Source organism: Sus scrofa, chromosome 6 (genome assembly GCF_054392235.1).
Source record: "Sus scrofa isolate SSC_HxYL_T2T_F1_AM1 chromosome 6, Sscrofa_HxYL_maternal_Yorkshire_Landrace_v2.0, whole genome shotgun sequence".
Lineage (NCBI taxonomy): Eukaryota > Metazoa > Chordata > Mammalia > Artiodactyla > Suidae > Sus > Sus scrofa.
Genome location: NC_139388.1, coordinates 90219706 through 90247470, shown reverse-complemented (window position 1 = coordinate 90247470; position 27765 = coordinate 90219706). Strand labels below are relative to the sequence as shown.

The following is a 27765-nucleotide window of genomic DNA, read 5'->3' as shown; positions in this document are numbered from 1 at the left end:
TATGCAGGGGTCTGTAAGCCCTTCGCATTCCACCCTGCCTAGAGGGCTGCCTAGAGGGAACTCTAAAATGCCAGGGCACAACTCCACCCAGGAGGACTTGTGGGGTATCCGCTCTAAAGACCCACCGAGGAGTTCCCTGGTGGCCTAAGTCAAGAATCTGGCACTGTCGCTGCTGTAGCTCAGGTCACTGCTGTGGCATAGGTTCGACCCCTAGCCCGGGAACTTCTGCATGCCACAGCCAAAAAAAAAAGACTCACTAAGTCTCCATGAAGGCAGAACTTACCCTGCAGGGGTAGGAAGTGAGGACCAGAGATCCCCCGAACCCTTGCTCATACTTCATGGAAGCCTCAGCAACCACATGCTGTTTGCTAAGAGTGCAATTCTCAGAGGTCCCTCTCACGTATCCCAGAAGGATGAGTGAGCTTCTCAGGCAGGTCCATGGAGCAGGGAGAGGGTCAGAGTGTCAGGGAGGAGCAAATGGAGAGTATTTTGTGCACTGGGATTCTGAGATTTCTGTGTTCTTTTTCTTTTCAGCCCCTTGTCCATGTCTGGCTTCCCATCACAGGCTCATCCCTCAGCTTCTTACCCAGTTCCGCCCCTGCTCATCCTTCAGCTCTTCAGAGGCCTTCCCTAAACTCCCTGTCCAGGTGAGACCCTCCCCCCATGGTGGGCTCCCACAGCCCCCTCATACTCTTCCACAGCCCTCAGCACAGCTGCAAATTTTTTTTTTTTTTTTTGGTCTTTTTGCCTTTTCTAGGGCCACACCCGCGGCATATGGAGGTTCCCAGGCTAGGGGTCGAATCGGAGCTGTAGCCACCAGCCTACGCCAGAGCCACAGCAACGCAGGATCTGAGCCGAATCTGCAACCTACACCATAGTTCACGCAACACCAGATCCTTAACCTACTGAGCAAGGGCAGGGATCAAACCCACAATCTCATGGTTCCTAGTCGGATTCGTTAACCACTGAGCCACAATGGGAACGCCACAGCTGCAAATTTAAATGTGCTGGATGCCTGGTTGATGAATGTCTACTTCTCCCATGAGGGCAGGGGCTGTGCAATTTCTTCCCCACTGTTGTATTTCAGCATCTAGCACAGCGCATCCATAGGATTTTTTTTTTCTGCGTCTGAGGTATGCAGAAGTTCCCGGGCCAGGATTCAAACCCGCACCACTGGAGCAACTGAGGCCACAGCAGTGACGATGCCAGCTCCTTAACCTGCTGCACCACAAGGGAACTCCCATGGGATTTTTCTTGAATGAGTTCATTCTTTTCATTTCTTTTATAGAGACCTTGCCTGTTAGAAAGAGCTTAAAAGGCTCAGACACAACATGCTATCTCATTTAATCCTTACAGATGCACTGCTGTTACTTCTCCTTCACAGGTGAAGCAACGAGAAAGGTGAAGTCACAAGAGCAAATACACAGCAAGTGGCTTTGGGCTCAGGATCTGCATGTAGATTTGCCTGGCTTCAGAGCCTCAGCTCTGCCACTACACCACCCTGCTTGTCGGCCTCAAGGGTCCTCTGGACCTTCCTTTGCAAACCTTACCCTACTCCCCAAATAGCCTGAGCTCAAGACTGACAGGCAGAATTGATTCATTCAATCACTCATTCATTCCACCCAGCAACTGACTCACTTCTTGGGGGGGGCTGGGCTCTGCATGGGGTGTCGGGGAACTGCAGATACCTGGGAGGTTTTCTCCTTCCTGGCTCCCCTCCCTCCGCTGCTCTCCAGCAGAAGCAGAAGCCTCAGGAAGCTGCCCAGTCCCCAGCTCCCTCTCACTGAGGAAAGATTAAGTGGGGGGAGGGGGATGGCCCTCATTCCCCTCCCCCAGGGACGGCAGCCTAAAATACGTATGCTGAACGATGTGTGCGGTCACTGTCCTTTTGTCTCCATCATTCTGAGAATCCTAGGACAAGAGGAAGGACAGGATTCTGCCCCCTCCTTCCATGCAATTCTTTGCCCCCTATCCTAAGCAGCTATGGAAAAAGTTCTAGGCAAGACCAGGGTTCTAACTCCTGGTCTGGGGCCACCTGTGGGACCTGAGGAGAACAAGCCACTCTGCTTCCCTCCAAACTGCCCGATTCCTCACCTACAGAATGGAGATGACAATGACGCGGATCCCGCAGGGTTGCAGATGAGGATTAAATCAGTCAGACCCAGAGACACAGTGATCACACAGATGGTTGGCCTGGGAAATATCTTAGCAACACAGGGACCTCCGGGGAATGCATTTGACAATGTGATTTCGAGAAGGCTGGTTGGGAGCCCTAGCAGACGGAGCCCAGGGCCTGCCCTGAGTGGACCCTCAGAAGTGAGAGGCCCTCCCCTGGCTCAGTGGGGGAGGAGGAGAGCCGCACTCATCAGCCCACCAGCCAGAGGCCCTGGGAAGAGGCTGGAGGACATCGAAGCTCAGTTTTCCCCTGGCTAGAGCACTGAGACCCCTCCTAGAGCGCCAGGAAGCCGGGATTCCCAGAATCAGAGCTCTTCCCAGGCCCGCCTTAGGGTGGCCACGCTCTCACTCTCCTCCCTTCATAGGCACTGGGTTCTGAAGAGTCTGGAAAGTTACTCCTCTTCATCACACACACAGCTGCCACTTACAGTATCCAGGCACCATGCCAGCTGCATTATATATGCTCGCTCAAGGACACCTCACCAAAACCCTATCAAAGAAGGCTCCACTATTCCACCTTTCTATAGAGGAAGAAACTGAGGCTCAAAGAGGCTAAATAATCGGCCCAAAACACAGAGCCAGTTCGTGGCAGAGCTGGGATTAACACTCACACTGACCCGGGTCAACAGCCTGCACTACTCCCAAAGGTAAAGTGGAGAGGATCACTGATAAAAACGCAAAGATAAATCCTGCCTGTGCTTGGGGGAATTTTCCCTTTGTAGCTGGCGATGAGTCACTGAAAGCACAAAAAATTCCTATGCCCTCCACTCTTTCTGGGGGAGCCAAAGTTCCCTCAACACCCACACACCCACCAACGCTCCAATGCTCTGTGCCCTGAGCAGCAGAGACCCCATACTCTGAAATTCATGCTCCCAACTAAGAAGAGTGAGTCTCAAGCCCTCAGATGGGGAAACTGAGGCAGACGGGGTAGATGGAGGGCAGGGGAAAGGGACATCCCCCCTCCCCCCTGCTGCCCCCATGACAGGCATCAGCGACTGGGCTGAGACCACAGTTCACATCTTCAGCCTCTGAATCCACAATCTGCCCTCTGCCTTCTGCCCTGCCTGGTGACACCAGAGCCCAGAGAAATTTAGGGTTGTACCCTTAGTCAACCAGCATGGATGACCCATTTCCAACGAACAGTAAATACCAGGGATCTTTGTTGTTGTCAAGATAGGATTTCCTGGAGTTCCCGTCATGGCACAGCAGAAATGAATCCAACTAGAAACCATGAGGTTGTGGGTTCAATCCCTGGCCTTGCTCAGTGGGTTAAGGAACTGGTGTTGCTGTGAGCTGTGGTGTAGGCCAGCAGCTGTAGCTCCGATTCTACCCCTAGCCTGGGAAACCTCCATATGCTGCAGGTGCAGCCCTGAAAAAGACAAAAGATGGGGAAAAAAAAAGATAGGACATCCTTCCTTCTTTTGCCCCGTCTGCACTGGCAGAGCTGATCAGGAAGGCTGCTTCTGGGTAAGCCAAGGATGTCTTATATTCTCTGAGCATAGATACGAAGACAAGAACTTGGCTTCCTCAGGCTCCTGACATGAAAGCACAAACTCCACTCCAGCCCAAATAAACCACTTTTGCCTTTGCCAGAAAAAAACAAACAAACAAACAAACAAAAAAAAAAAACTGTTAGAGGAGAGGAGAAGATGAGAGGAGGCATTTGTGAGGAAAATCTGAGGCCTCGCTGAATCACATCCAGAGCTCACGACCAGATGGCCTCTGGGGAAGGAAGCAGAGAGCGACTGGTCAGCCTGCTGTACCCAGGAACCATGGCTCCCCCTTGGCAAACGCACACACAGGTGCACAAACACCAGTGCCCAAGCCACTCTGGATGCGCTCCTGCCCCTGGGGTTTCTATATAACACAGTCACATTGTCATGTTCCCATACAGAGAGAATCACAAACTGACAGTGTGGGACAAGCACATATAACAACACTGGGACCCCAAAAGAGGATACCTAGATGTGACTTAGTTAAGTGCCCCACACCATGATGCAGACACACAAGCACTCCTATGCCCCCACCTGCAAAGACAGCCCACACACCACTGTCTCCCCAGAAGTTCATGGCATCTCAAGCATCTCTGCCCACACCTACCAGGTTTTTGGAGGTCCTAACACATATTCGTACTGTAAGGAACACAGAATCACGCATTCACAAACTGTGACAGACACACAACTGTCACTAAACTGTCCCACAGAGCTTAATACAGAAATAGCGGTATACCAACATATGATCAAATGTTGTTTAGTTAAACACGGGGCGCACGCGCGCGTGCGCGCAACACATGCACATACATACATACACACAAAGGCCAGCGTCCCCCTTGAGATGGAAGCGGTCTCTCCGCTGGGCCCCGGGCGCCCCCTGCAGGAAGTACAGAAGCCCAGGCAGTGCGGGGTCCGAGGTTAGGATCCCAGGTCCGCGATCTCCAACCTCACCGGAGGTGGGGGGGGGGAGAGCCAGTCCCGGACATCAGCCCGCAGCGGACTCACCGGACGATGCCGAACATGACGAGCACGTTGCCCAGCAGCCCCACCGCACACACCGCCGAGTAGAGCGCGGTGATGGCTATAGCCAGGGCGAGGGACGAGGCGCTCCGTGCGCCCGGCGGCCCCGACGCATTGGCGCTCGGGCTCGGGAAGGTGCTGGGAAAGGTGTCCGACGCGTTGGCCAGGATCAGGGGCCTCAGCTCGGCGTCGGGAGAGGGGGTGGGCTCCATGGCCGCCTGGCAGCCAGTGCAGCGTCCCTGCCCGCCGTGCGCCCTGGGCGCGGAGACCCGGTGCGAGAGGCGCACCAAGGGCCGAAGCTGCGGCCCCGACGCCGCCGGCTACTGCGCCCCAGCCGCCCCGCTGCCTGCGTGCTTCCTCCGGCCTCCTCGCCGCCTGCACCGGTCCTGCCCCGGGCGCCCGCCCGCTCTCCAAGCCCGGACTGCTCTGAGCCAGGAGCCGCTGCGGGCTCCTCGGACGCGCCCGCCGCGCGCACCACGTGGCCCGGAGGCGGCCGCCAGTCTGCGCCCACGACCGACCGGGGGCGGGCGCTGCAACACCAGCTTGGAGCAGGGCCGGGGAAGCTGCCCACTTCCTCCCTAGAGATGCTCCGTGGGTTCCAATGCGCCGGCACCCCAGTCAGGACTCACCTCCCCACCCTTTGCCGCTTTGGGGTCAGAAGGATCTGAATGTGAACCCCTCCCTTCACCCCTGCACTAACAAAAAGAGTGACCTTGGGCAAGTTATTTAACCTCTCTCAACTCCATTTTCCTCTTCTGTAAAATAAGGATAATTGCACCATCTCCCTCAGAGGCTTGCTGGGGAGATTAAAGATGACGCCGGTAAAGAACTTAGCTTAGTGCCAGGTACACAGTAAATGCTCCATAAGTAGCCATTGTTAACCATGGTTTTTCTGCACCTCATTCATTTGTTCAACAGATCTTTTTTTGGGTGCCAAATAGAAGAACCAGGTACTATCGGGGATCCACTAGTGCACAAAAGCAGCTGTTGGCCCCTGCCTTCTTACAGCCCAGTGGAGGGGAGACACACCAAACTTAAGATCACATCGATAAAGGTATAGTTACAACACATGGAGGAAAGAGAAGGAGAGCAAGGCATTCCTGTGGCGGGACCTACAAAACCCAGAGGTCAGGACAGCTCCCCTGAGGAAATGACACTTAGGTGAGATGTGAAGTTTAAGAAGGAATCGACTTAGGGAAGAAACTGGGGAACAGCATTCCAGACAGAGGAACCACATGTGCCAAGACCCTGTGGTCAGAGGGATTAAAAGGCCAGGAAGAGGAGAAGGCAGAAAGCAAGGGTGGGGAGAAAGGGATGCGGTGGTGGGCAGGGTCTCAAAGACCACCTTAAGGATCACTCTGGCTGCTGTAGGTGCAGATGGAAGGGGGCCATTTCTAACACCTTCTGCCTAACCTGACCAGCCCGGACCCAGAACTATCCTCCTTCTTGGGGCACCTACCCTTCCCAGAACACCCTCCTCCCTACCATCCCTTTATCCATGCATCAATACTTTGGAGTAGATTCTATTATTAGTGTCCCCAGTTTACAGTTTACAGATGAGTAGATTAGGCTAGGCATTAAATTATCCCACGTGGTAATCATTTCTAAGTTTGTTTCCTCCTTGGGAAGACCAGGCCTGATTGACCCCTGGACCCAGTAGAGGGCTAAGGTCCCACTGGGTGCTCAGGAAATACCAGTTGAATGAAGAAAGGTCCCAAGGAGGAATAGAATGGGACAACATGGGGTTCCCCAGCTCTAGGCTCTGGGGTGACTTTCTGGGCCCTGTGAGTGGCTGGGCAAGGACCCCACACCATATCACTCTCTGGCTTGAGCCATCCATCCATGTGCAAGGCTCATATTCTTTCCCAGAAAGAGCAAAGCCAGAATTCCCAAGTTTACCCTCCTCTCCATTCTCTTTGTCTCTCCCAGCTGCTGTCCAAGCCCCTCTAGCAGCTACAACAAACCCCCTGCCCCAAGGTTTTCCCATTCAGCCATCGAAGGACTCATCACACAGGTGATTTTTGCTCCATGATCACAAGTGTTGCCAAAACTACATTCCTTGTCCCAAAGGGCCTGGTACTTCAGAGACTTTCCTGGTGCCAGGGGAGAGAAATTGAGACAGGAAAGAGGGCAATTTCACTAGAGTTCTGGCCCCCTCCCCACCCTCCCAACCTCAGGATATCTGCACATTCTATTTCTTCCCCTCGGAGGGCTCAGCCACTGCCCCAGCCTAAATGCAATTCATCCCTCAAGTTTCAGCTTAAATATCATTTCCTCCATGAACCCTTCACTGACTGCACCCACCACCACCATTGTATGAGCAATTAGACCAAATGCCCTTGTTACTCGTTCTCACGGCATCAAGTACCTCTTCTTTACAGAATATCCCACATATTTGTGTGGGTAATCATTGGATGTTTGTGTATCACTTCTACAATAGGTCTTGTGCACTTCTGTGGCCCCACCTTAGTTCAATTCCTGATGTCAATGAGTGATTGACTAGGAAGCTCCATTCCAGGAGTTTCCACTGGGGCTTAGTAGGTTAAGAACCCGAATGGTATCCACAAGGATGCCGGTTCAAGCCCTGGCCTCGCTCAGTGAGTTAAGGATCTGGTGTTGCTATGAGCTGTGACGTAAGTCAGGTAGGCAGCTCCCATCTGGCAATGCTGTGGCTGTAGTGTAGGCTGGCAGCTATGGCTCCTATTCAACCCATGGCCTGGGAACTTCCATATGCCACAGGTGCAACCCTAAAAAAGGAAGCTCAATTCCAACTTTGGTGAGTGCTCACTTTGATGAGACAGACAAAGCAGATGAAAGTTTAATATAGGACCTAGGAATTCTTTTAAGCAACTAAATCTCTTTGCATAAATTCTGTAGTCAATCTTATTTGGAACTGAAATACAGATCTTCCTCTATTACAATGGGGTTACATCCCAATAAACCCAAAATGCACTCCCAGCACCTAACCTACTGAACATGGTAGCTTAGCCTAGTCTACCTTAAACAGAACACTTACATTAACCTACGGTCTAGCAAAACCATCTAACATAAAGCCTATTTTATAACAGTGTTGACTCTCTCATGTAATTTATTGGATACGGTACTGAAAGTGAAAACCAGAAGAGTTGTGTGGGTGCAGAATGTTGTAAATGTATTAGTTGTTTGCTGTTGTGATCTCATGGCTGACTGGGAGCTGCGGCTCACAGCTCTGCCCTGAATCACCAGAGGATCATACAGCATATCCAAGCCTGAAAAGGATCAAAATTCAAAATCCAAAGTACAGTTTCTACTGAATGTCTATTGAAAGTTGAAAAATCATAAACTGAACCATTGTAAATCAGGGACCATCTGTACCAGTTCCTAGCTCCATCCCCACCCTTGGCTTTGGCTGTCACCAAAGTCTACCCTTACCCCTTGGCACTGCCTCTGGGGCCCTCCCCAGCCTGGTTCTAAACCGGGTTTATTGCTGCCCTCCTCTGTCTCCAGCCCCTATTCCCCCCCCACTCACCAATCCCACACTCCAGCCTTACTGGGCTGAAGGGAGGTTTTGGGTTTTTCTTTCCTTTTCTTTTTGGCCGCCCCAAGGCTCCTGGGCCAGGGATCAGATCCAAGCTGCAGTCACAACCCAAGTTGCAGCTGTGTGGCAACACCAGATCCTTAACCCACTGTGCCAGGCCAGGATCAAACCTGTGTCCCAGCGCTCCCAAGGCGCCGCCCATCCCATTGTGGGATGGGAACCCCGTGAGGGGAGGTTTTTAAATTTGTATTCCACAACGTTTCCTGGGCATGGATATTCTATGGTGAAAGTCATAGCTATGGTGGAGGTAAAAGACAGAAAAAGAGTTTCCCTTAACTTCTCCAAGCCTTAGCTTTCACATCCATAAGGTAGAGAGGGGCAGGACTGGGGTGAGGATCTGGTAAGACAGCAGATGCTCAGCCAAATGAGGAAGGGCTGCATGAGCACAAGTTATTAAACCAGGAGCATAAGCCCCCTGCTCACAGTCAAGAAGCTATGACTGAGTCTGTGAGTGACGTAATTGCCGAGAAAGCCCACATGGTCTGCCCCTCTTCAGAGTTGGCTTGCTGTCTCTGCTCTCTCACATGAGGATACAATCAGAAGGCAGCAGTCTGCAGCCTAGAAGAAGTTTCTCAGCAGAATCCAACCCTGCTGGCATGCTGATCTCACACTTCCAGCCTCCAGAACTGTGACAAATAAATATCTGTTGTTTATAAGCCACTCAGTTACAGTACTTTGTTTCAGCCCCAAACAGCTAAGGCACATGCCAAGTGCAGGTGCAATGCTCCCTTCCCCGACACTGGAAGGACACATGGAAACTTGGAAGGCATCTAAAGGAGTTTCCCCAAAGGCTTCCCAAAGTGAATATTTGAAAGATCAACTCTAACTTGGATAGATTCTAGTCTACTTATCTTTAAAAGGCAGTCTCATTTCTTTTCTTTTCTTTCTTTTTCTAAATTTTTTTAGTAGCTGCACCCACAGCATGTGGAAGTTCCCCTGGCCAGGGACTGAATCTGAGCCACAGTTTCAACATACTCTGCAGCTGTGGCAATGCCAGATCCTTTAACCCACTCCCCCTGGGCGGGGGAGCGGGGCGGGGGGGAAAATCCAACCCTGGGGAATTGACCTGAGCCTCAACTGCAGTATATGGAAGTTCCCAGAATACGGGTCGAATCAGAGCTGCAGCTGCCAGTCCATGCCACATCCACAGCAACATCATATCTGAGCCGCATCCGAAACCTACAAACCTACGCTGAGCTTGCAGCAACGCCAGATCCTTAACCTACTGAGCAAGGTCAGGGATCGAACCCGCATCCTCACAGACACCATGTCAGGTTCTTAATCTGCTGAGCCACAATGAGAACTCCCTGCAGTCAGATTCTTCATCCACTGTGCCACAGTGGGAACTCCAAGGCAATCCCATTTCTGTGGGCCCAACTCATAAATAATCCTGTTGCCTGCCATTTAGAGAGAGCTGCTGGGTGCCAGGCACTGGGCCAGGTGCTTGTGGATTATCCCATTTAATCCTAAGAAGCCCTAGAGGTGTGAGGTCCTGCTACCGTTATTTCATTTTGCAGAGGTGAGATTATGTGCCCACGCCAAAGCTGGGATGCCAAGCCAGGTCTATGGGACCTCAAAAGCCACTCCTGACTACCAGGCTGCTATCTCTCAGAGCAAGTCCAGAAAGTCATCTCCCCACAGACACGAGAACCCAGGGTTCCTGTCTCTGCAGAGTTTCCTTGCTCAGGAGATCCTTGCATCCATCTCTGCTCTTGGTGGAGCAGAGTAGACACAGTCCTCCATGCCCGGGCTGCCAAATGGTTCCATTCTGCTTGGCCCCACCCTTAACTTCAGATCAGAGCAAAAACAAAAACAGAAATTGGTGGGAAATCCTGGGCCAACCCAGGGCATCAGAAAGTGAAGCAACCGCTGAAATTACTGAAGGAGTCAGAGTAGAAAGGAACCCCCTGGGGAAGCTATTAACAATTTAGTACGTGGGATGGTGGCTCCCACCTGGCAAAGAGACACTGCCTGATGGAAATACCGCAACTGGCTCTGAGTGAGTGAGTGAGCAGACTGGCAGCTCCCCTGGGTGCCTTTAGTCTGGCTCCATCTGCAAGCCCCAGGAGGAGCAGGACCTTAGCGATAACCATAAAATAATAACCACTTGCATTTGCAAAGTACTTCTGACTTTCCGAAGCACTTCCAAATTGATGACTTCATGTTATCTCGACACCATCTGGATAATGGGGAGGTCAGGTTTCATTACCTTCATTTTCTAGCCAAGAAGACAGATAGCTAGAGCGCCTGGGTGAGATCACTGCAAGCCAGTGAAAGAAATAAGGTTGGGGAAGTTCCTGCTGTGGCTCAGCCAGTTGCAAACCCTGCTAGTATCCACGAGGATGTGGGTTTGATCCCTGGCCTTGCTCAGTGGGTTAAGGATCTGGCCTTGCCGTGAGCTGTGGTATAGGTCACAGATGTGGCTTGGATCTGGCATTGCTGTGGTTGTGGTGTAGGCCGGCCACTGCAGCTCCAATTTAACCCCTAGCCTGGGAACTTCCATATGCCACAGGTTTGGCCTTAAAAAGCAAAAAAATAAATAATTAAGCATGCCAGCTCTGGACCTCAAGACCTTTTGTTTAAGCCACTTCTAGTCGTGGGGTTTTTTTTGTTATTTCTGGCTTAAAGCATTGCTATAGGATGAACCAGTGTGGGGGTAACATCCCAGAATGATACAAGAATAAGCAGACATGGTTTCTTGGCCTGACTACAACTTTCTCTGGCGGCTGCAAGGTGGAATTCTCTAAGAGAATAGACTCTGGGTTTGTACACTGGGTTGGCCATATGCTAGTTATGTGACTTTGGATAAGTTTCTCAACTTATCTCAAGCCTTAGTTTCCTCATCTGTTAAGAGGAAATGATAATAATACATATTTTATAGGATTAGGAAGGAAATAAATGAGGTCATGCCAATAGAGAACTTGTTGCAGTGCCTGACACATTGAAACCATTCGATAAGTTGTCTCAGCTGGTATTATTATTACAATAATCATGCCTAATATTAATCACAAGAACCATGTTTATATCAAATTTTCTTTCTCCATCTAGTGAGACAAAGTGATCCCAGATTTAGCCAGTGGCAGGTGGGCTGGGTCCTGCCTGGAGTCCACTCACAAGTCAAATTGCAGGATATGTTTAGAGTGGAGGGTGATGAGAGGAGGAATTAGAAGGGATTTGAGAGATGAGTGAGCAGCAGCAAGGAAGGAGCAGGGGCTGGGAGGAGAGTAGGGGACAGGCTCAGAGCTCCCCAGCTACATTTGCATGAATTGAAGCCTCAGGTGCAACTGGCAGAAGACAAGGGGCCTGTGAGGCGGGGCCCCAGGAGCCCAGCCCATCCAGTATGACCCAGTTAGGAGAAGGGCCCACTGTTCCGGCTCTGAACAGTATACGTGCCTCCCTCCTGGCCTCCGGGGCCAGGGAGCAGACAGGAGAGTGCAAGTGAAACGTGCTCCGTCTCCTGTTTTTTCTATCAAGCTATCATTTTCCTTCAACAAAAAGCAGTTCCTGCCTTTCCTCTTTTTCTTCTCTCCATCCCACTGTTAACCTCCTCCTCCCCCGAATTTGGATTCCTATTCCCTCCTCAGGAATCCCTAACGCCACCCACTCCCATCTCTCCTCCTCATCCATCCTCAGTAATTTCTCCCTGGAGCACTGAAGCTGCCCATCTCTCACCTCCACACTCTAATGCTGGTAGTATTAAAAATCACCTTCAGGGAGTTCCCGTCGTGGCTCAGTGGTTAACGAATCCGACTAGGAACCATGAGGTTGCGGGTTCGGTCCCTGCCCTTGCTCAGTGGGTTGAGGATCTGGCATTGCTGTGAGCTGTGGTGTAGGTTGCAGACGCGGCTCCGATCCCGTGTTGCTGTGGCTCTGGCGTAGGCCAGCAGCTGCAGGCCAATTAGACCCCTAGCCTGGGAACCTCCATATGCCGCGGGAAGCAGCTCTAGAAAAGGCAAAAAGACCAAAAAAAAAAAAAAAAATCACCTTCAGTTGCTCTCGTCAGATGGGTATCCCCACCAGCAAGTCCCCAGCCTCCTTCTTTCCGCTTCCACCCATCCCTGTCCTCCCCACAAAGTCTGGGAAGGACTCTGAACCAGAGGCGGATACTGGGCAGCCAGCCTGAGTGCCAACAACCCCAGGCCTCATGGAAAGTTCCTGCCTTCAGGGGCATTTCTCCCTCTGCCACAAAAGGCCCTGGGGCTCAGGGTGCTGGCCTCCTGGCTGGGTCCCAGGGCCGTTCTGGTGGTGAGGCAGGGTGATGCAGTGAAAGAACACAGCTTTGGGAGCCCTGGGACTAGCATTCTGTCATGAGATGTAGTGAACTGGAGGAAAAAAAAAAAAAAAAGCTTAGGCATTGTCTAGTCCAACCCTCCTTTTGTGTAGAGAAAAAGAGGCTGAGGTCCAGAGTGGTGAAGGGACTTAGTTGCAAGTTGGTAGCAAAGTCAAGAGGAGAACCCATGCCTCCTGAATCCTGTAACAATGCGCTCTCCTCCACACTGGGCAGAGTGAGCTTGGGCAACTGTATCTATTCACCTACCAGGCATTTAGGAAGCACTTTTATGTATATGATATGATTTAACCCTTCACATAACTCTTTCAGGGAGGGATTGTCATGATCCCCAGCTTACGAATCCAGAGCTCAGAGCAGTTCAGGAGCTTGCCCAATGTCATGCAGGGGCTGGCTTGGAACCCAGGTCTCTCTGACCCCATCCTCCTGCCACAGCACAAAACCTCTTTGTGAAACACTAAGCACCTGGGCCTCAGTTTCCTCATCTGTGAAATGGAGGGACTGGACGCATGGCCCTAAGATCCACCTGCGAGGCATCAAAAGGAGAGGCAGGCTGTTTGCTAGTTGCCCACATTCGTGGGAGAATTTCTCTGTTTTCCCCCATTTGCTTCACAACAGCTCACCCCCAGGTTTACACTGAGATGAGCCTGGGGACGGTGCCATGGCAACCACAGTGGCTTCAGGGAGCCGAATTTGCCTGACTTGGCCAGACAGGCAAACTGAGTGACCTGAAGCCTGCCCTACTGGAGAGGGTCAAGGCAGAGCCAGGGCCAGCCCAGAGGACTTGAATCAGACCACAGGGGATGAGCAGCCTGCACTCTGCCCCAGAGATCCTGGCAGGGCAGAAAGAGCTTCAGTTTGTAGCCTGAAAATAAGGTTCTGTGGCCAGGTCTGTGACATATACATTGGGCGAACTTGGGCAAATCACTTGCTCTCTCTGAGCCTCAAGTTTTCTCCCTGCTAGGCCCAGAGAATATGCACAACATAAACAGCAGCTGCTATTGTTAACACTAAAATCCAAATTTCGAAAAGTTGGATGCTCATCAGATAATGAACTTGAAAATGCTTATATACTGCAAGATTACACAGGTATAAGATATTATTACCCAGTGAGAATATTCACACACCCTTGGCTGCACAGGATCCCTTATTACATATAATAACTGAAGCAAGCACGTTCTATACAAAAGCCACATTAGACACTGTATTTGGGGAGAGGTCCAAAGATTTTTCACACATGAATCTTCACAGACTAGATGGTGATGTGTAAGACATACTGGAGGAGTAAATGTTACGAGCGAGGGTCAGATGAAGCTGTTGGGAGTGGAGAGAGTGCCCAGACTGAGGTGTGGAAAGCTTTGCTGGGGAGGCAGCCGGTTAGGCAGGCCACATCCTCACTGTACTCCAAACTGTGGACACCTCTGTCAAGGCACACACTTCCTGGGTTACAGCTATTTAAAGCCATTGCCTCTACCAGAACTCCCCAGTGGCCAACTCCCTACTACTAACTTAAGCAGAGAAGGAGATTTATTGTGAGGGAAAAGGGGGTGTCTGAAAACCCACAGTCAGGGATGTAGACTGGCTCTGGAAGGACCCTGGCACCACGAATATAATCCCAGGAGCTCAATGTCTTTTTTTCATCTCTCCCCAACTCTCTCTCACTCTAAAGACCAGCCTCCTCTGCTGCTCCAGCCACAGTGAAGGGTCGGACCACCCGCAGCTCCTAAATTCTCAGGTTTTGTTTGTTTGTTTTTGTTTTAGTTTTGCGGGTTTTTTAGGGCCGCATGAGCTCACTTGGAAGTTCCCTGGCTAGGGGTCAAACAGGAGCTGCAGCTGCCAGCCTACACCACAGCCACAACAATGCCAAATCCCAGGCACATCTGTGACCTACACTGCAGCTCATGGCAATGCAGGATCCTTAACCCACTGAGCAAGGCCAGGGATCAAACCCGCATCCTCATGGATACCAGCCAGGTTAGTTACCCCTGAACCATAACAGGAACTCCCAATTCTCAGGTTTAACACTCAGCTTGGGCAACCAACCATCCTGGCACTCTCCTAGTTCCTCCATGGCAACCTCTCAATCCTGGGAAAACTGGAAAGGTTAGTCACCCCGAGGATAGCTGCTGGCAACATACCTGAGTTAATAAATGTTCCAGTTCCAGTGCCAGTGGCAAGTAGGCTCAGTGTTGGAACCCCCATTCCATGGTCCTGCGTGAAGGAAAGGTCCTGACTGGTCCAGCCTAAGTCAGGTGACACCTTCCCAACCAATCACCCCTGGCCTAAAAGTCCAACATGGCTGCCAGGGGCCAGGAGCCACGAACTATGAAAAAGTTCCTGGAGAAAGAAGGGGGTGCAATTATTGGCTCATGGTCCAATGGATGTCAGCTGTAATTTCTGTCTTCCTCCCAAATAATGAACTCTTTAGGGGGAAAAACGATGCCCTGTTTATCTTTGTATTCCCAGAGCCTAGCACATGTCTGACAGAAAGTACGTAATAGGTACAAGTTTTTTTCTTTCTATTCTTATAACATATCAAACCCCTCCTACCCTTGCACCTTGCACCTTGCACTTAACTCCTGCACCTTGGCACTTGCTGTTCCTTCTACCTAGAATGTTCTTCCATCACTCCCCACGTGGCTGGGGTCCCAAACAGCAGCCCTGAGCTCTGATCTAAATTTCATCCTTTGCCAAACCTAGCACGATCTTTCACATCAGCCTATTTACAGCTTGTTTGTACTTCCTGGTTTTCTTCCCAGCGCCTATCACCATCTGAAATTATCTTGTTTATTTACTGTCTTGAGTTGTGTCTCTTTTTCCCAGTACTAGCATGTGCGCTCCAAAAGGGCAGGCATCTTCTCTTTCTGTTCATCACCGTGTCCCCTCTGCTAAGTCATACTCCCTGGCCCGTGTAGGTGCTAAAGAAATTTTTGTTGAATGAATAAATGAATGGATGAGGTGGAGAGGAGGGGGGGATTCATTCCAGGTATATTAACAGCACCAGGTGAAACACAGCAGAGGGAATTAATTGCAAAGTCTGTACCTTGAGCAAGAAGAGGCTTAGTTTGGCTGAAGAGCAGGGAGCACAAAGTGGGGCAGGCAAGGACTTGAGGAGTAGGTTAGTGGTTTAGGGCCAGAGCTTATTCATGCCTGCAGGAGAAGGTTTTAGGTGAGGTGCTCCTTTTTGTAAAAGAGTAAATCCTTGGTTGCTCCAGGTCACACTGGTAGTGAAAATTTCTGTCTTAGGAGCCATTGTGTAATGATGCCAGACAGGAGCAAAGGCCTTTGTGAAATGTAAAGTGCTTGCAGGGGAATGTCTTCTGTGCTCTGACAATAGCCCTAGGAATAGCACAGGATTGGCTCTGGTCACCATTTGGAGAAGCCGGTTGCAATAGGGTAGAAAGAACAGCTGCCTGCATTGAATCCTAAAGACCTGGGCCTTCTTTTTGCCAGCTGTGTGACCCTGGCAAGACTCTCACCCTCAAGTTCATTCTTCATTCTTTCATTCATTCATTTATTCTGCCACTCATTCAACAAATAGTTATAATATGCCTATTGTAATGGCTAATTTTACATGTCAACTTGTCTGGGCCATAGTGCAAACATATTTGGTCAAACATTATTCCGAATGTTTCTCTGAGGGTGATTTGGGGTTTTTTGTTTGTTTGTTTGTTGGGGGTTTTTTGTTTTGGCCGTGCCCATGGCATGCAGAAGTTCCTAGGCCAGGGCTCAAACCCGTGCCACAGCAATGACCCAAGCCACGGAAATGACAATGCCAGATCCTTAACTACTAGGCCACCAGGGCACTCCCTCTGTGGTTGTTTTTGGATGCAATTAACATTTAAGTTGGTAAATTTGGGGTAAAACACATTGCTCACCATAGTGTGGGTGGGCCTCATTCAATCAGTTGAAGGAGTGAATTGAACAAAAGACTAATCTCCCCCAGGCAAGAAGGATCCTCCAATTTGACAATCTCCAGACCTGAAATGTTCTTCCCTGGGTCTCTAGGCTTCCAGCCCACCCTATAGGTTTTGGACTTGCCAGCCTTTATAACCACCTGAGCTACTTTTTTTTTTTTTTTTTTTTGTCTTTTTGCCATTTCTAGGGCCACTCCTGTGGCATATGGAGGTTCCCAGGCTAGGGGTCCAATAGGCCTACACCAGAGCCACAGCATCGCCAGATCCGAGGTGCATCTGCAACTTACACCACAGCTCATGGCAACGCCGGATCCTTAACCTACTGAGCAAGGCCAGGGATCAAACCCGCAGCCTCATCGTTCCTACTCGGATTCGCTAACCACTTAGCCACCACGGGAACTCCCTGAGCTACTTCTTTAAAACAAATATTTCTCAGAGTTCATGTCCTGGTTCAGCGGGTTAAGAACCTGACATAGTATTTGTGAGGATGCTGGTTTGATCACTGGCCTTGCTCAGTGGGTAAAGGATCCGGCATTGCTTAAAGCTGCCATGTAGGTCACAGGTGCAGCTCGGCCGGCATTGCTGTGGGGTAGCGTAGCAGTTGCAGCTCTAATTCAACCCCTAGCCTGGGAATTTCTGTATGCTGCAGGTGTGGCCCTAAAAAGCAAAACGAAACAAAACAAAACAAAAACTCTCTCTACATAGACACATCATATTGATTCTCTTTCTCTGGAGAACATTGACTAACACAGCCTGCTATGTGATTAATTATGACAACAAAGCAGTGAGCAAAACAGTCTGTGGCTTCACTGAATTTAGATCCTTTTTTTTTTTTTTTTCCTTTTTAGGGCCATACCTGTGATATATGGAAGTTTCCAGACTAAGGGTTGAATCAGAGCTGCAGCTGCCAGTCTATGCCACAGCCACAGCAACTCGGGATCTGAGCTGAGTCTGTGACCTCCACCACAGCTCACAGCAATGCCGGATCCTTAACCCACTGAGCAAGGCCAGGGATCAAACCCACAACTTCATGAATTCTAATCAGGTTGCAACCACATGAGCCACAATGGGGATCTCCCTCACTGAGTTGGGAGGAAGGAGGAAACAATAAATAAGAAGCAGAACATTGGAGTTCCCACTGTGGCTCAGTGGGAACAAAGCCCACTAGGATCCGGCATTACCATGTGGTGTAGGCTAGCAGCTGCAGCTCTGATTTGACCCCTAGCCTGGGAACTTCTATATGCTGCAGCTCTGGCCTTAAAAAGCAAAGGAAGGAGAACTATGTCTAGATACTCATGTTGCAACAGAACAAAGGGTGGGGGGAAAAATGTAATGTATACATGTAAGGATAACTTGATCCCCTTGCTGTACAGTGGGAAAATAAAAAAATTTTAAAAAAGCAAAGGAAGGAAGGAGAGGGAGGAAGGAAGGAAGGAAGGAGAGGGAGGAAGGAAGGAAGAAAGCAGAAAGGAGGGAGGGAGGAAGGAGAAACACAACATTAAAGACATTAATTAGAGATGTTCACAAATGTGTCCAAGCCCAGGGCAGAGCTCTGGCTGACCTGCAGACCTGGCCAGGTGAAAAACTAGGTAAAGCAGGAGTTCCCGTCATGGCGCAGTGGTTAACAAATCCAACTAGGAAGCATGAGGTTGCGGGTTTGTTCCCTGGCCTTGCTCAGTGGGTTAAGAATCTGGCGTTGCCTTGAGCTGTGGTGTAGGTCGCAGATGCGGCTCGGATCCCGCGTTGCTGTGGCTCTGGCGTAGGCTGGGGGCTACAGCTCCGATTCGACCCCTAGCCTGGGAACCTCCATATGCCACAGGAGCGGTCCAAAGAAATAGCAAAAAAGACAAAGAAAAAAAAAAACAAAACAAAACAAAACTGGCAAAGCAGCTCTTAGGCAAGAACCATGTTTCATTCCGCTCTCCTCTTTTGTAAAATGGAGGGAAAAAATATCAGTTCCATTGTCATAGAGGATGTGTAGAATGAGCTCATTTTTGTTTAAAAAAAAAGATGTGTCTAGCAGGATGGAAAGAACTGTCATCCTAACAGATGGCAGCAGGCTCCTTGGGGGAGAGAGTTGTCTCTCTTTAAGACAGCACTCTGATAAACCACTTGAGGGGGAGTGCGCACCCAAGGGCATTAGCTCTCAGACCAGCGGGTAAGAGAGATGCGTTAGGAACACTGGGAACTGGGGTGGAAGGAAGAAAGGAAAGGAAGGAGGATGGGATGGGCTCCCTGACAGAGGATCCAAGGACTTTTCTTTCTTTCTTTTTTTTTTTTTTTTTAGGGCCGAACCCACAGTATATGGAAGTGCACAGGCTAGGAGCTACAGCTGCCGGCCTACACCACAGCCATAGCCACACAAGATCCACGCTGGGTCTGTGACCTACACCACAGCTCATGGTAACACTGGATCCTTAACCCACTGAGTGAGGCCAGGGATCAAACCCGCAACCTCATGGTTACTAGTCAGATTCATTTCCACCGAGCCACTATGGGAACTCCCTCAAAGGGACTTTTCTTAACAGCATATCAAAATTCCTTTTTTTTTTTTTTTTTTTTGGCCACCCCCAGGGATTGAAGCTTGGGCTACAGCAGTGACAATGCTGAATCCTCAACTGCTAGGCCACCAGTCAACATTCCACATTCCATTTTAAATGACATGTCAACATTCCATCAAAGGCTTTGTACTCCCCATCATTTTCCCTCCTACCTTATCAGTGTTTGCAATAGTTTTACACATGGCTTCTTGTGAAGAGAAATAGAGGAAAGAAGCTAAATTCCAGGTCCCAGTTACTAGCTGGTTGTGTTGCCCAAAGAGTTAGACACAAGAACAGTCAAAAGGACCCAGAACAGAGACTAAGAATTTTGGTGAGTTGGGGAGGTAGGGGCCAGAGATGACTGGGCTCACGTGGGCCCCCGGAGAAACTTAGTTTTGAGGAGGGAACTAGATTTTCCAATGAGCATAGGATGAAGAGTTCAGGATCATCTTAGCTTCATCTTATGACCCCAGGTGACTTCCAGGTGACCTGAATGTCAATGTGTAAGAACACAAAATGTAGGAGTTCCTGTTGTGGCTCAGTGGGTTAAGAACCCAACTAGTATTCATGAGGATGCAGGTTTGATCCCTGGCTTTGCTAAGTGGGTTAGGTATCCAGCATTGCTGTGAGCTGTGGTGTAGGTCACAGATTCTGCTGGCATTGCTGTGGCTGTGGGGTAGGCTGGCAGCTATAGCTCCAATTCAACCCCTAGCCTGGGGGAACCTCCATGAGCCGAGGTGCAGCCCTAAAAAAAAATAAAATAAAAGGGGAGTTCCCGTCATGGTGCAGTGGTTAATGAATCCGACTAGGAACCATGAGGTTGTGGGTTCGGTCCCTGCCCTTGCTCAGTGGGGTGACGATCCGGCGTTGCCGTGAGCTGTGGTGTAGGTCGCAGACACGGCTCAGATCCGGCGTTGCTGTGGCTCTGGCGTAGGCTGGTGGCTGCAGCTTTGATTAGACCCCTAGCCTGGGAACCTCCATATGCCAAGGGAGCAGCCCAAGAAATGGCAAAAAAAAAAAAAAAAAAAAGGAAACAAAATGTGGAAAGCTCGCCACCCCAAGCTACACCTGGGGCCATATCTGGATGATGGAATGACGATGTATTTGTTTACTTTATAGATAGAAAAATATCATTATGCAACTGTCTAAATCTCATAATAAGCAGAAATAATCCAACAAAGCTATTTTCATTGTCTTAGAAATCAGTAAACCTCCCCTCCTGCAGCCAATCCTGCTGAAGTGGCTGAGACACCAGGAGGGGACATGCAGAGGGCCCAGGAAGACAGAGGCTGGGTCTCCTTCCTCCTCTGTATTTGGAAACATGACTCATCTTGCTCTTCAAGCTTCTATGAAAATGAACACAGAGCTGCCAAGGAGACTCACAAATCACGCATTTGCTTCTCTCCTTCCACAGTGAGAGCGAGAGGAACCTGATGGTCCTGCTCTCTCTCCAGAGACCCAGCTCCCAGCCCTTTGCCTGCTGCTGGGCCCCAGAGCTGCCTCCCGCTCACCTTGCAAGGCCTAGAAAAGCAACAAGGGGAGCGGTGTTCATTTCGCTTTCTTTTCCCTTCCAGCGCCATACCCAGGCCTGCATTCCAGAGAAGGCCACTCTCTCTGCAGCTTCCAGCGCCCTCATGAAGCCCCCAGCCTTTCCTGCCAGCAGGCCCTGCCGTCAGAGCAGCACCCTAAGAAAGCCAGCCCCCCTCCCCCCTCCCTCCTGGAGACCCCACCAGGACCCCAACCCTAGTTTCTCTCCACACCTCAGGTTTCATAAGACTCCTCCTCACCTGCTTCCACAGAACCAGCCTCCTCAAATCATGGCCCAAGGAAAATCTGCAGAGGAGGGAGGGGTCTGAGAGAGAAATACAGGTTAGAAAAACCCAGGGTTAGGAGTTCTCTTGTGGCACAGTGGGTTAAGGATCCAGTGTTGTCATTGCTGTGGTGAAGGTTCAATCTCTGGCCGGGGAGCTTCCACGTGCCATAGGCATGGCCAAAAAAAAAGAAGGAAATTAACAATAATAATCAATAATTAAATAGGGGGAGTTCCCATCATGGCACAGAGGAAACGAATCTGGCTAGTATCCATGAGGGTGACGGTTCAATCCCTGGCCTTGCTCAGTGGGTCGGGGATCCAGCATTGCCGTGAGCTGTGGCATAGGTCACAGACATGGCTTAGATCCGGCGTTCCTGTGGCTCTGGCATAGGCCAGCAGCTGTAGCTCTGATTTGACCCCTAGTCTGGGAACTTCAATATGCTGCAGGTTTAGCCCTAAAAAGCCAAAAAAAAAAAAAAAGAAGAAATAGGATAATTACAATGACATACTGTGACATACTGTAGTAAAAGTTATATCAACATAGATTATCTCTCTCAAAATATCTTGTAGAAATCTAATTCTTTTTTCATCTTAACTAAGCACTTATCACACATTGTGTCTATAACTTTTGTAATTTGAGGTGCAACAGCAAAGGTAGCTTTTCTTTTTCCTTCTTCACAATTTCATAGATAGAAGATTCATTCTTATTGCAGATCTTAGCAATCTCAGCATATGACTTTTTTCTTTCCTTAAGTTTAGAACTTTCAACTTTCACTTCAAAGAACCACTTTATAGCTTCTCGTCGGCATATCTGAATTGCCAGCATCACTACTCTTGTGCTTTGGAGTCATTATTAAGTAAAATAAAGGTCATAGTCACGGCATATGGAGGTTCCCAGGCTAGGGGTCTAATTGGAACTACAGCTGCTGGCCTATACCACAGCTCACAGCAACACCAGACCCACTGAGCAGGGCCAGGGATTGAACCTGCAACGTCATGGTTCCTAGTCAGGTTCATTAACCACTGAGCCATGACGGGAACTCCTCAACAGACACTCTAATAACGAAGGTGACTACTGAATATCAGGCGGGATGCACTGGACAAGGGATGATTCACAGCCTAGGGTGGGATGGAGCTGGACCACACGATATTTTATCTGCAACTCAGGATAGTGCACAATCACAATTTAAAACTCGTGACTTGTTTATTTCTGGAATTTTCCATTTAATACTTTCAGGCCATGGTTGGCCGTGGGTAACTGCAACCTCAGAAAAGGAAACCACAGATGAGGGGCTACCCCTGTATCTCATTTAATCCCTGAGACAGCCCTGTGAGGTAGGGCCTAGTATACTTTCTCACTTAACAGAGAGTAAAACTGAGGCTCTGGGAGGCTAGTTAACTTGCTCAAGGCTGCACAGCTTGTAAGGTACAACCAGGAGTCAAAACCAGACTATCTGAATCCAAAACTCATAGCTTAACCACAGTCACACATCTGGTGTCCATGGAATCGGCACAGCTGCTCTTGTTTCTTCCCAATCATTGCAGGCTGTGTTGCAATCACTTTTTCAGGCTGTTGCCACCACCTTCCCAATCCCCTCCACCAATCAGACTCACCTGAAGAGACAGTGTCTGTTCTTCCCTTCCCTTCCCAAGGCAGCACTGGGCTCAGGCTAGTTGTAGCACCACAAGCCTTGCCGACAGCTTGGGTAAGTCCTGAGGAAACTGCTCTTCAGCAAATGAAAACCTGAAATTGATGTTCAACCAGGAAACTCAAATATGGGTGACTTCAGGGCCCTCAGCCATGGGCTACCCCCTGCCACATTAGCAGGGCCTTCCCTGCTCAAATCAAGGCCTTCTGTCCCTGCCCTGCCTTTTTTTTTTTTTTTTTTTTTTTTTTTTTTGGCTCTTTAGGACTGCACCAGCAGCATATGGAAGTTCCCAGGCGATGGGTCTAATTGGAGCTATAGCTATGGCCTACGCCACAGCCACAGCAAGGCTGGATCTAAGCCATATCTGAGACCTACACCACAGCTCAGCAACGCTGGATCCTTAACCCGCTGAACAAGGCCAGGGATCAAACCCATAACCTCATGGTTCCTAGTTGGATTCATTTCCACTGTGCCATGGCAGCAATTCCCCTACCTTTTCTGTGACCAAACTGTGCCCTACATCCATTTCTTGGGTCCTCCTGAGAAAGAGAACCAGAACAGCATCTGTAGCCAAAGAACAGCAACTGCAAAAACAACCAGCTAACAACTCTCCACCCAGAAGACTCACCCTTCATGTCCTGGAGCAAAGAGTCCAGCCCTTTTGGTCTCAGCAGCTCCCTCCACCCTCATTCATGAGACTTGCTTGGCGTCACAGAGGCCAAGTAGGTATGTTATTCTAGAAAAGGCAGTCTTCATCAGACAACGCTTTCTTCTCCAGTGATCTTTGAGAAGAGAGGAAAAGATCTTCAGAGGCAATGTTTTTGTTGGCATCTCGTCTGTCATTGCTGTAAAGACTGCAGAAGCTTTGACCAATTTGACTTAGAGATGAAATGTAACGGCTTACAAAAATTGCCCTTAGACTCCTGCTTAAGGTGTTTTAATTTTCTGTGAGCACACTAAAAGCCAAAAGTAAATGTGACTAAAATGTTAAAAAGAAAATAACGAATAAAAAAAAGCAGTCTTGGAGTTCCCTTTGTGACTCAGCAGTTAATGAACCCAACTAGGATTCATGAGGATGCTGGTTCAGTCCCTGGCCTCGCTCAGTGTGTTAAGGATCCAGCGTTGCCATGAGCTGTGGTGTAGGTCGCAGATACGGCTCAGATCCCATGTGGCTGTGGCTGTGACTGTGACCAAAAAAAAAAAAAAAAAAAAAAAAAAAAAAAAAAAATGCAGTCTTCCACCAGGATGAAATGAATTCTGGCAGATTTTTTTTTTTTGTCAATTATACATATCATAAAATTTACCATTTTGGGCAGCTTGTGTTGTTTTGTTTTGTTTTGCTTTTTAGGGCCACATCTGCAGCTTGTGGAAGTTCCCAGACTGGGGAACTTAAGGCTCACAGCAACACCAAATCCTTAACCCACTGAGCAGGGCCAGGGATCAAACCGGCATTCTCAGGGATACTAGTCAGGTTCATTACCGCTGAGCCACAGCAGGCAGCTTTCTATTTTGTTTTATTTTATTATTATTATTTTTTTGTCTTTCTGTCTTTTCCAGGGCCACACCCTCAGCATCTGGAGGTTCCAAGGCTAGGGGTCTAATTGGAGCTGTAGCCGCCCGCCTACACCACAGCCACAGCAACTTGGGATCCAAGCCACATCTGTGACCTATACCACAGCTCACGGCAACGCCAGATCCTTAACCCACTGAGCAAGGCCAGGGATCAAACTTGCAACTTCGTGGGTGCCAGTCGGGTTCACTAACCGCTGAGCCACGATGGGACTCCTCAAGCAGCTTTTTAAAATAGCGTTTTTTTGTTTTTTGTTTTTTGTTTTTTGTTTTTTTTTTTGTCTTTTGTCTTTTTGTTGTTGTTGTTGTTGCTGCTATTTCTTGGGCCGCTCCCGCGGCATATGGAGATTCCCAGGCTAGGGGTTGAATCGGAGCTGTAGCCACCGGCCTACGCCAGAGCCACAGCAACGCGGGATCCGAGCCTCGTCTGCAACCTACACCACAGCTCAGGGCAACGCCGGATCGTTAACCCACTGAGCAAGGGCAGGGACCGAACCCGCAACCTCATGGTTCCTAGTCGGATTCGTTAACCACTGCGCCACGACGGGAACTCCTAAAATAGCGTTTTTTTCCATCCCTGCTACGTTATGAATAAAATGGGCAAATGAAGTGGGAGGAGAATGTGAGTGACAGAGGATTGGAAAGAGGAGTCATTCTGCCAGGCAAGTGGCCCCCGGTGCCCTGCAGATAGCAGGCAGTTCTCTCTCGTGCCCCCCAAGTTACTGCTCTGCCTGCCTGGCGACCTCTCTGCTGGAAGCACCGGTGATAAGACAGTCAACGTGGGATGAGGCCCTGCTGAGTGAAATGCTACTTCATTAATGACATGCTACATTTCTAACCCATGGGAAACCATTGAAGGCTGTTGAGCATGATCTGAGCCACCTTGCTAAGATTCATCCAGGGTGAAGTTGAAGAATAGCAGGGGAAGATTCCCAGGATGTGGAGATGAGTTAAGAGATGGCAAGGGGTCCAGGTTCTAGTGATACGGGGTAAGGAGATCGAACTGAGACCCTCGTATAAAGCAGGGCCCTCCAAGGACCATGCTCTTGGTGGAAGAGGAGATAAGAGACGTGTCTCCTCTGGCACAGGGAAACAAGGAAATGGGTATGTCTCCCCCTGAGTTAGGATGGGAGGGTCGGTATTTCCCGGGAATTTACAACCCAAGCTCAGGCTTCTAGTTTGACTGACACTACTCCCGTAGTCTTGGAATCACAAGCTGAAGAATTAACATAAAATGTGTCTTGGACCCCTAAGAATGTTCTGGAGAGACACACCTTCATCCCTGGGGACGGTGCTAGACTTCCCCTGGAAGGCGAAGGGACTCTCTAGAGGGACTTCACAGGAGCAGAAAGAAGCCTGGCTCAGCCCTTCCATCTGGGCTCTTCCTAGTTGTTTTTGTTGTTGTTGTTGTGTTTTTTTGTTTTTTTGTTTGTTTGTTTGTTTTGGCCAAGCCCAAAGCATATGGAAGTTCCCAAGCCATAGCAGTGACCTGAACCAGAGCAGTTACAATGCCAGATCCTTAACCCACTAGGCCACCAGGGAACTCTTCTCCCTGGTTTTAGTGATCTCATGCTGGGCACTGCCTTTTTTTTTTTTTTTTTTGTCTTTTGTCTTTTGTCTTTTTGGGTTGTTGTTGTTGTTATTGTTGCTATTTTTTGGGCCGCTCCCGCGGCATATGGAGGTTCCCAGGCTAGGGGTTGAATCGGAGCTGTAGCCACCGGCCTACGCCAGAGCCACAGCAACGCGGGATCCGAGCCACGTCTGCAACCTACACCACAGCTCACGGCAACGCCGGATCCTTAACCCACTGAGCAAGGGCAGGGACCGAACCCGCAACCTCATGGTTCCTAGTCGGATTCGTTAACCACTGCGCCACGACGGGAACTCCTGGGCACTGCCTTTTGGCATCAGAGTGAAGGCCCCAGGGTCTGTGTTCAGACATCACCCCAGGTTGAGAGGCAGAGCTGGCCTCAATCTTCATGACGAGCCCTGGACTCATGCTGGAGGTGATGCCAAGGATGAGGAAATAGGCCTCTGTTGGGGCTCATTGGAAGACACACCAAATGAGGAGTTTAAAATCACCCATGGAAAATAAATAAATAAAAATAAAGTCTCTTCAGATGCTAAGGTTCTGTGTCAGGCTGGGGGAACAGAGGGAAGAGTGAAATCCAGGGGGACTCAGCTCCCAGTCGTTGAGCTTTGGAAGGGGAGGGAAGCCCAGAAGGAGCCAGGGGAGGGGTCGGCTGGGGCAGACGGTGGAGAACTTGGCCTTGGGGCCTGTATTCTTTTTTCTTTTTTTTTTTTTTTTCAGGACTGCACCCGCAGCATAGAGAGGCTCCCAGGCTAGGGGCTAAATTGGAGCTGTAGTCACTGGCCTACACTACAGCCACAGCCACAGCAGATCCGAGCTGTATCTGCAACCTACACCACAGTTCACGGCAATACTGGATCCTTAACCCACTGAGCGAGGCCAGGGATCGAACCTGTGTCCTCAGGGATCCTAGTCAGATTCATTAACCGCTGAGCTATGACAGAAAGTCCTCAGGGCCTGTGTTCTCACCCGCCTAGAAACCTAGGGTCCTCACTGGGTCCTGAACACTGAACCCTGGCCTTGGTACCCTCCTGAAACTGCTTTCTCTGTGGTCCCCAGTGATCCCGGCACCAAAGCCTTCTCTGTGTCCTCATCCTCAGTCTCTCGGGAACAGTGTCCTTCACTATGTTGTTGGCCTAGAGCCAGATCCTTCCTGCTTCACATTGTCCTCTTATGGGTACCAAGCTATTCTTCTTAACATGCAAATGGAAAATCTCACTCTTGCTTAAAAAATAAATTAATTAATTAATCAATTAATTAAAAAAAAAAAAACCTCCAGGACTAGAGTTCCCTGGTGGCTCATTGGGTTAAGGATCCAGCATCATTACTATTTTGGTGAGGGTTCAATCCCCGGCCCCAGAAACCCCAAATGCCATGGGCTCAGCCCAAAACACAACAATAAACAAACCTCCAAGGATTCTTACTGCCAGCTGGTTCAAGCACCAACTCTGCACCCAGATGCGCACGGCTGTCCACAGTGCAGCCTCAATCTTTACCTCACTGCTTTCCCAGCTTTATCTCACTGCTCCCTGGCAACAAACTCTGCCCGCAAACATACCGTCACCATTCTTTCCTACCTCCCTGCCTTTGCTTGTCCAGCGGGTCCCTCCTGGAACCTCCCTTCTCTGCTGGTCCAATTACTTCCCATCATCCACGTCCACGCTACTGCTTCCTTGAAGATCAGTCTCGATCATTCCCAAATGCAACTGTGATGGTTAAGCTTCGGAAACAAAGGCACCCTCAGACACACAGGCTTAAATAAGCCTTCTTTGATTCCCGCCTGTTTTCTGACCCTAGTTCTCCAGTTTTCCTTTGATCCCGTGAGCTCTTTGCTAACATCCCACCCACCCCTTCTCTGCTCAAGCTACCCAGAACTTGTTTCTCCTGCCTGCAATCAATAACCGTGACTGAGAGCCCCGCCTCCCCCCAGATCACCATCATCACGCGAGACACCCGTGCACATGGGTGCTTTGGGCCATGAAGCCCAGCAGAGATGCGATTTACCGTCCGGCTCTGTGTTCCCCCAGCCGTGGCTTCCCATCACCCAGCCACCTCCAGACAGAAAAGAACCAGCAAAAACAAGGGGCAATCACATTAGCCGAAGGGAAGGAAAGGCCAGAAGAGCCGGCAAGG

The 27765-nt window shown here is 49.7% G+C and overlaps 1 protein-coding gene across 3 annotated transcripts in view; it reads right to left on the bottom strand.

Annotated features, from left to right (window-relative positions):
* The window catches only part of OPRD1 (opioid receptor delta 1), a 68022-nt gene extending 40533 nt beyond the window's left edge, over positions 1-27489 (bottom strand). The window contains exons 1-4 of one of the 3 annotated variants that reach the window (XM_084958637.1): positions 27210-27489; positions 23101-23254; positions 20798-20862; positions 14692-14890 (exon numbers count right to left, since the gene is read on the bottom strand). Coding sequence is in view for 1 of the 3 variants with exons in the window: in NM_001444730.1 (NP_001431659.1) it covers positions 4674-4900 (227 nt within the window). In the remaining 2 variants the exon portion in view is untranslated. 3 annotated transcript variants of the gene reach the window in all.
* Positions 27490-27765: the final 276 nt, after the last annotated feature.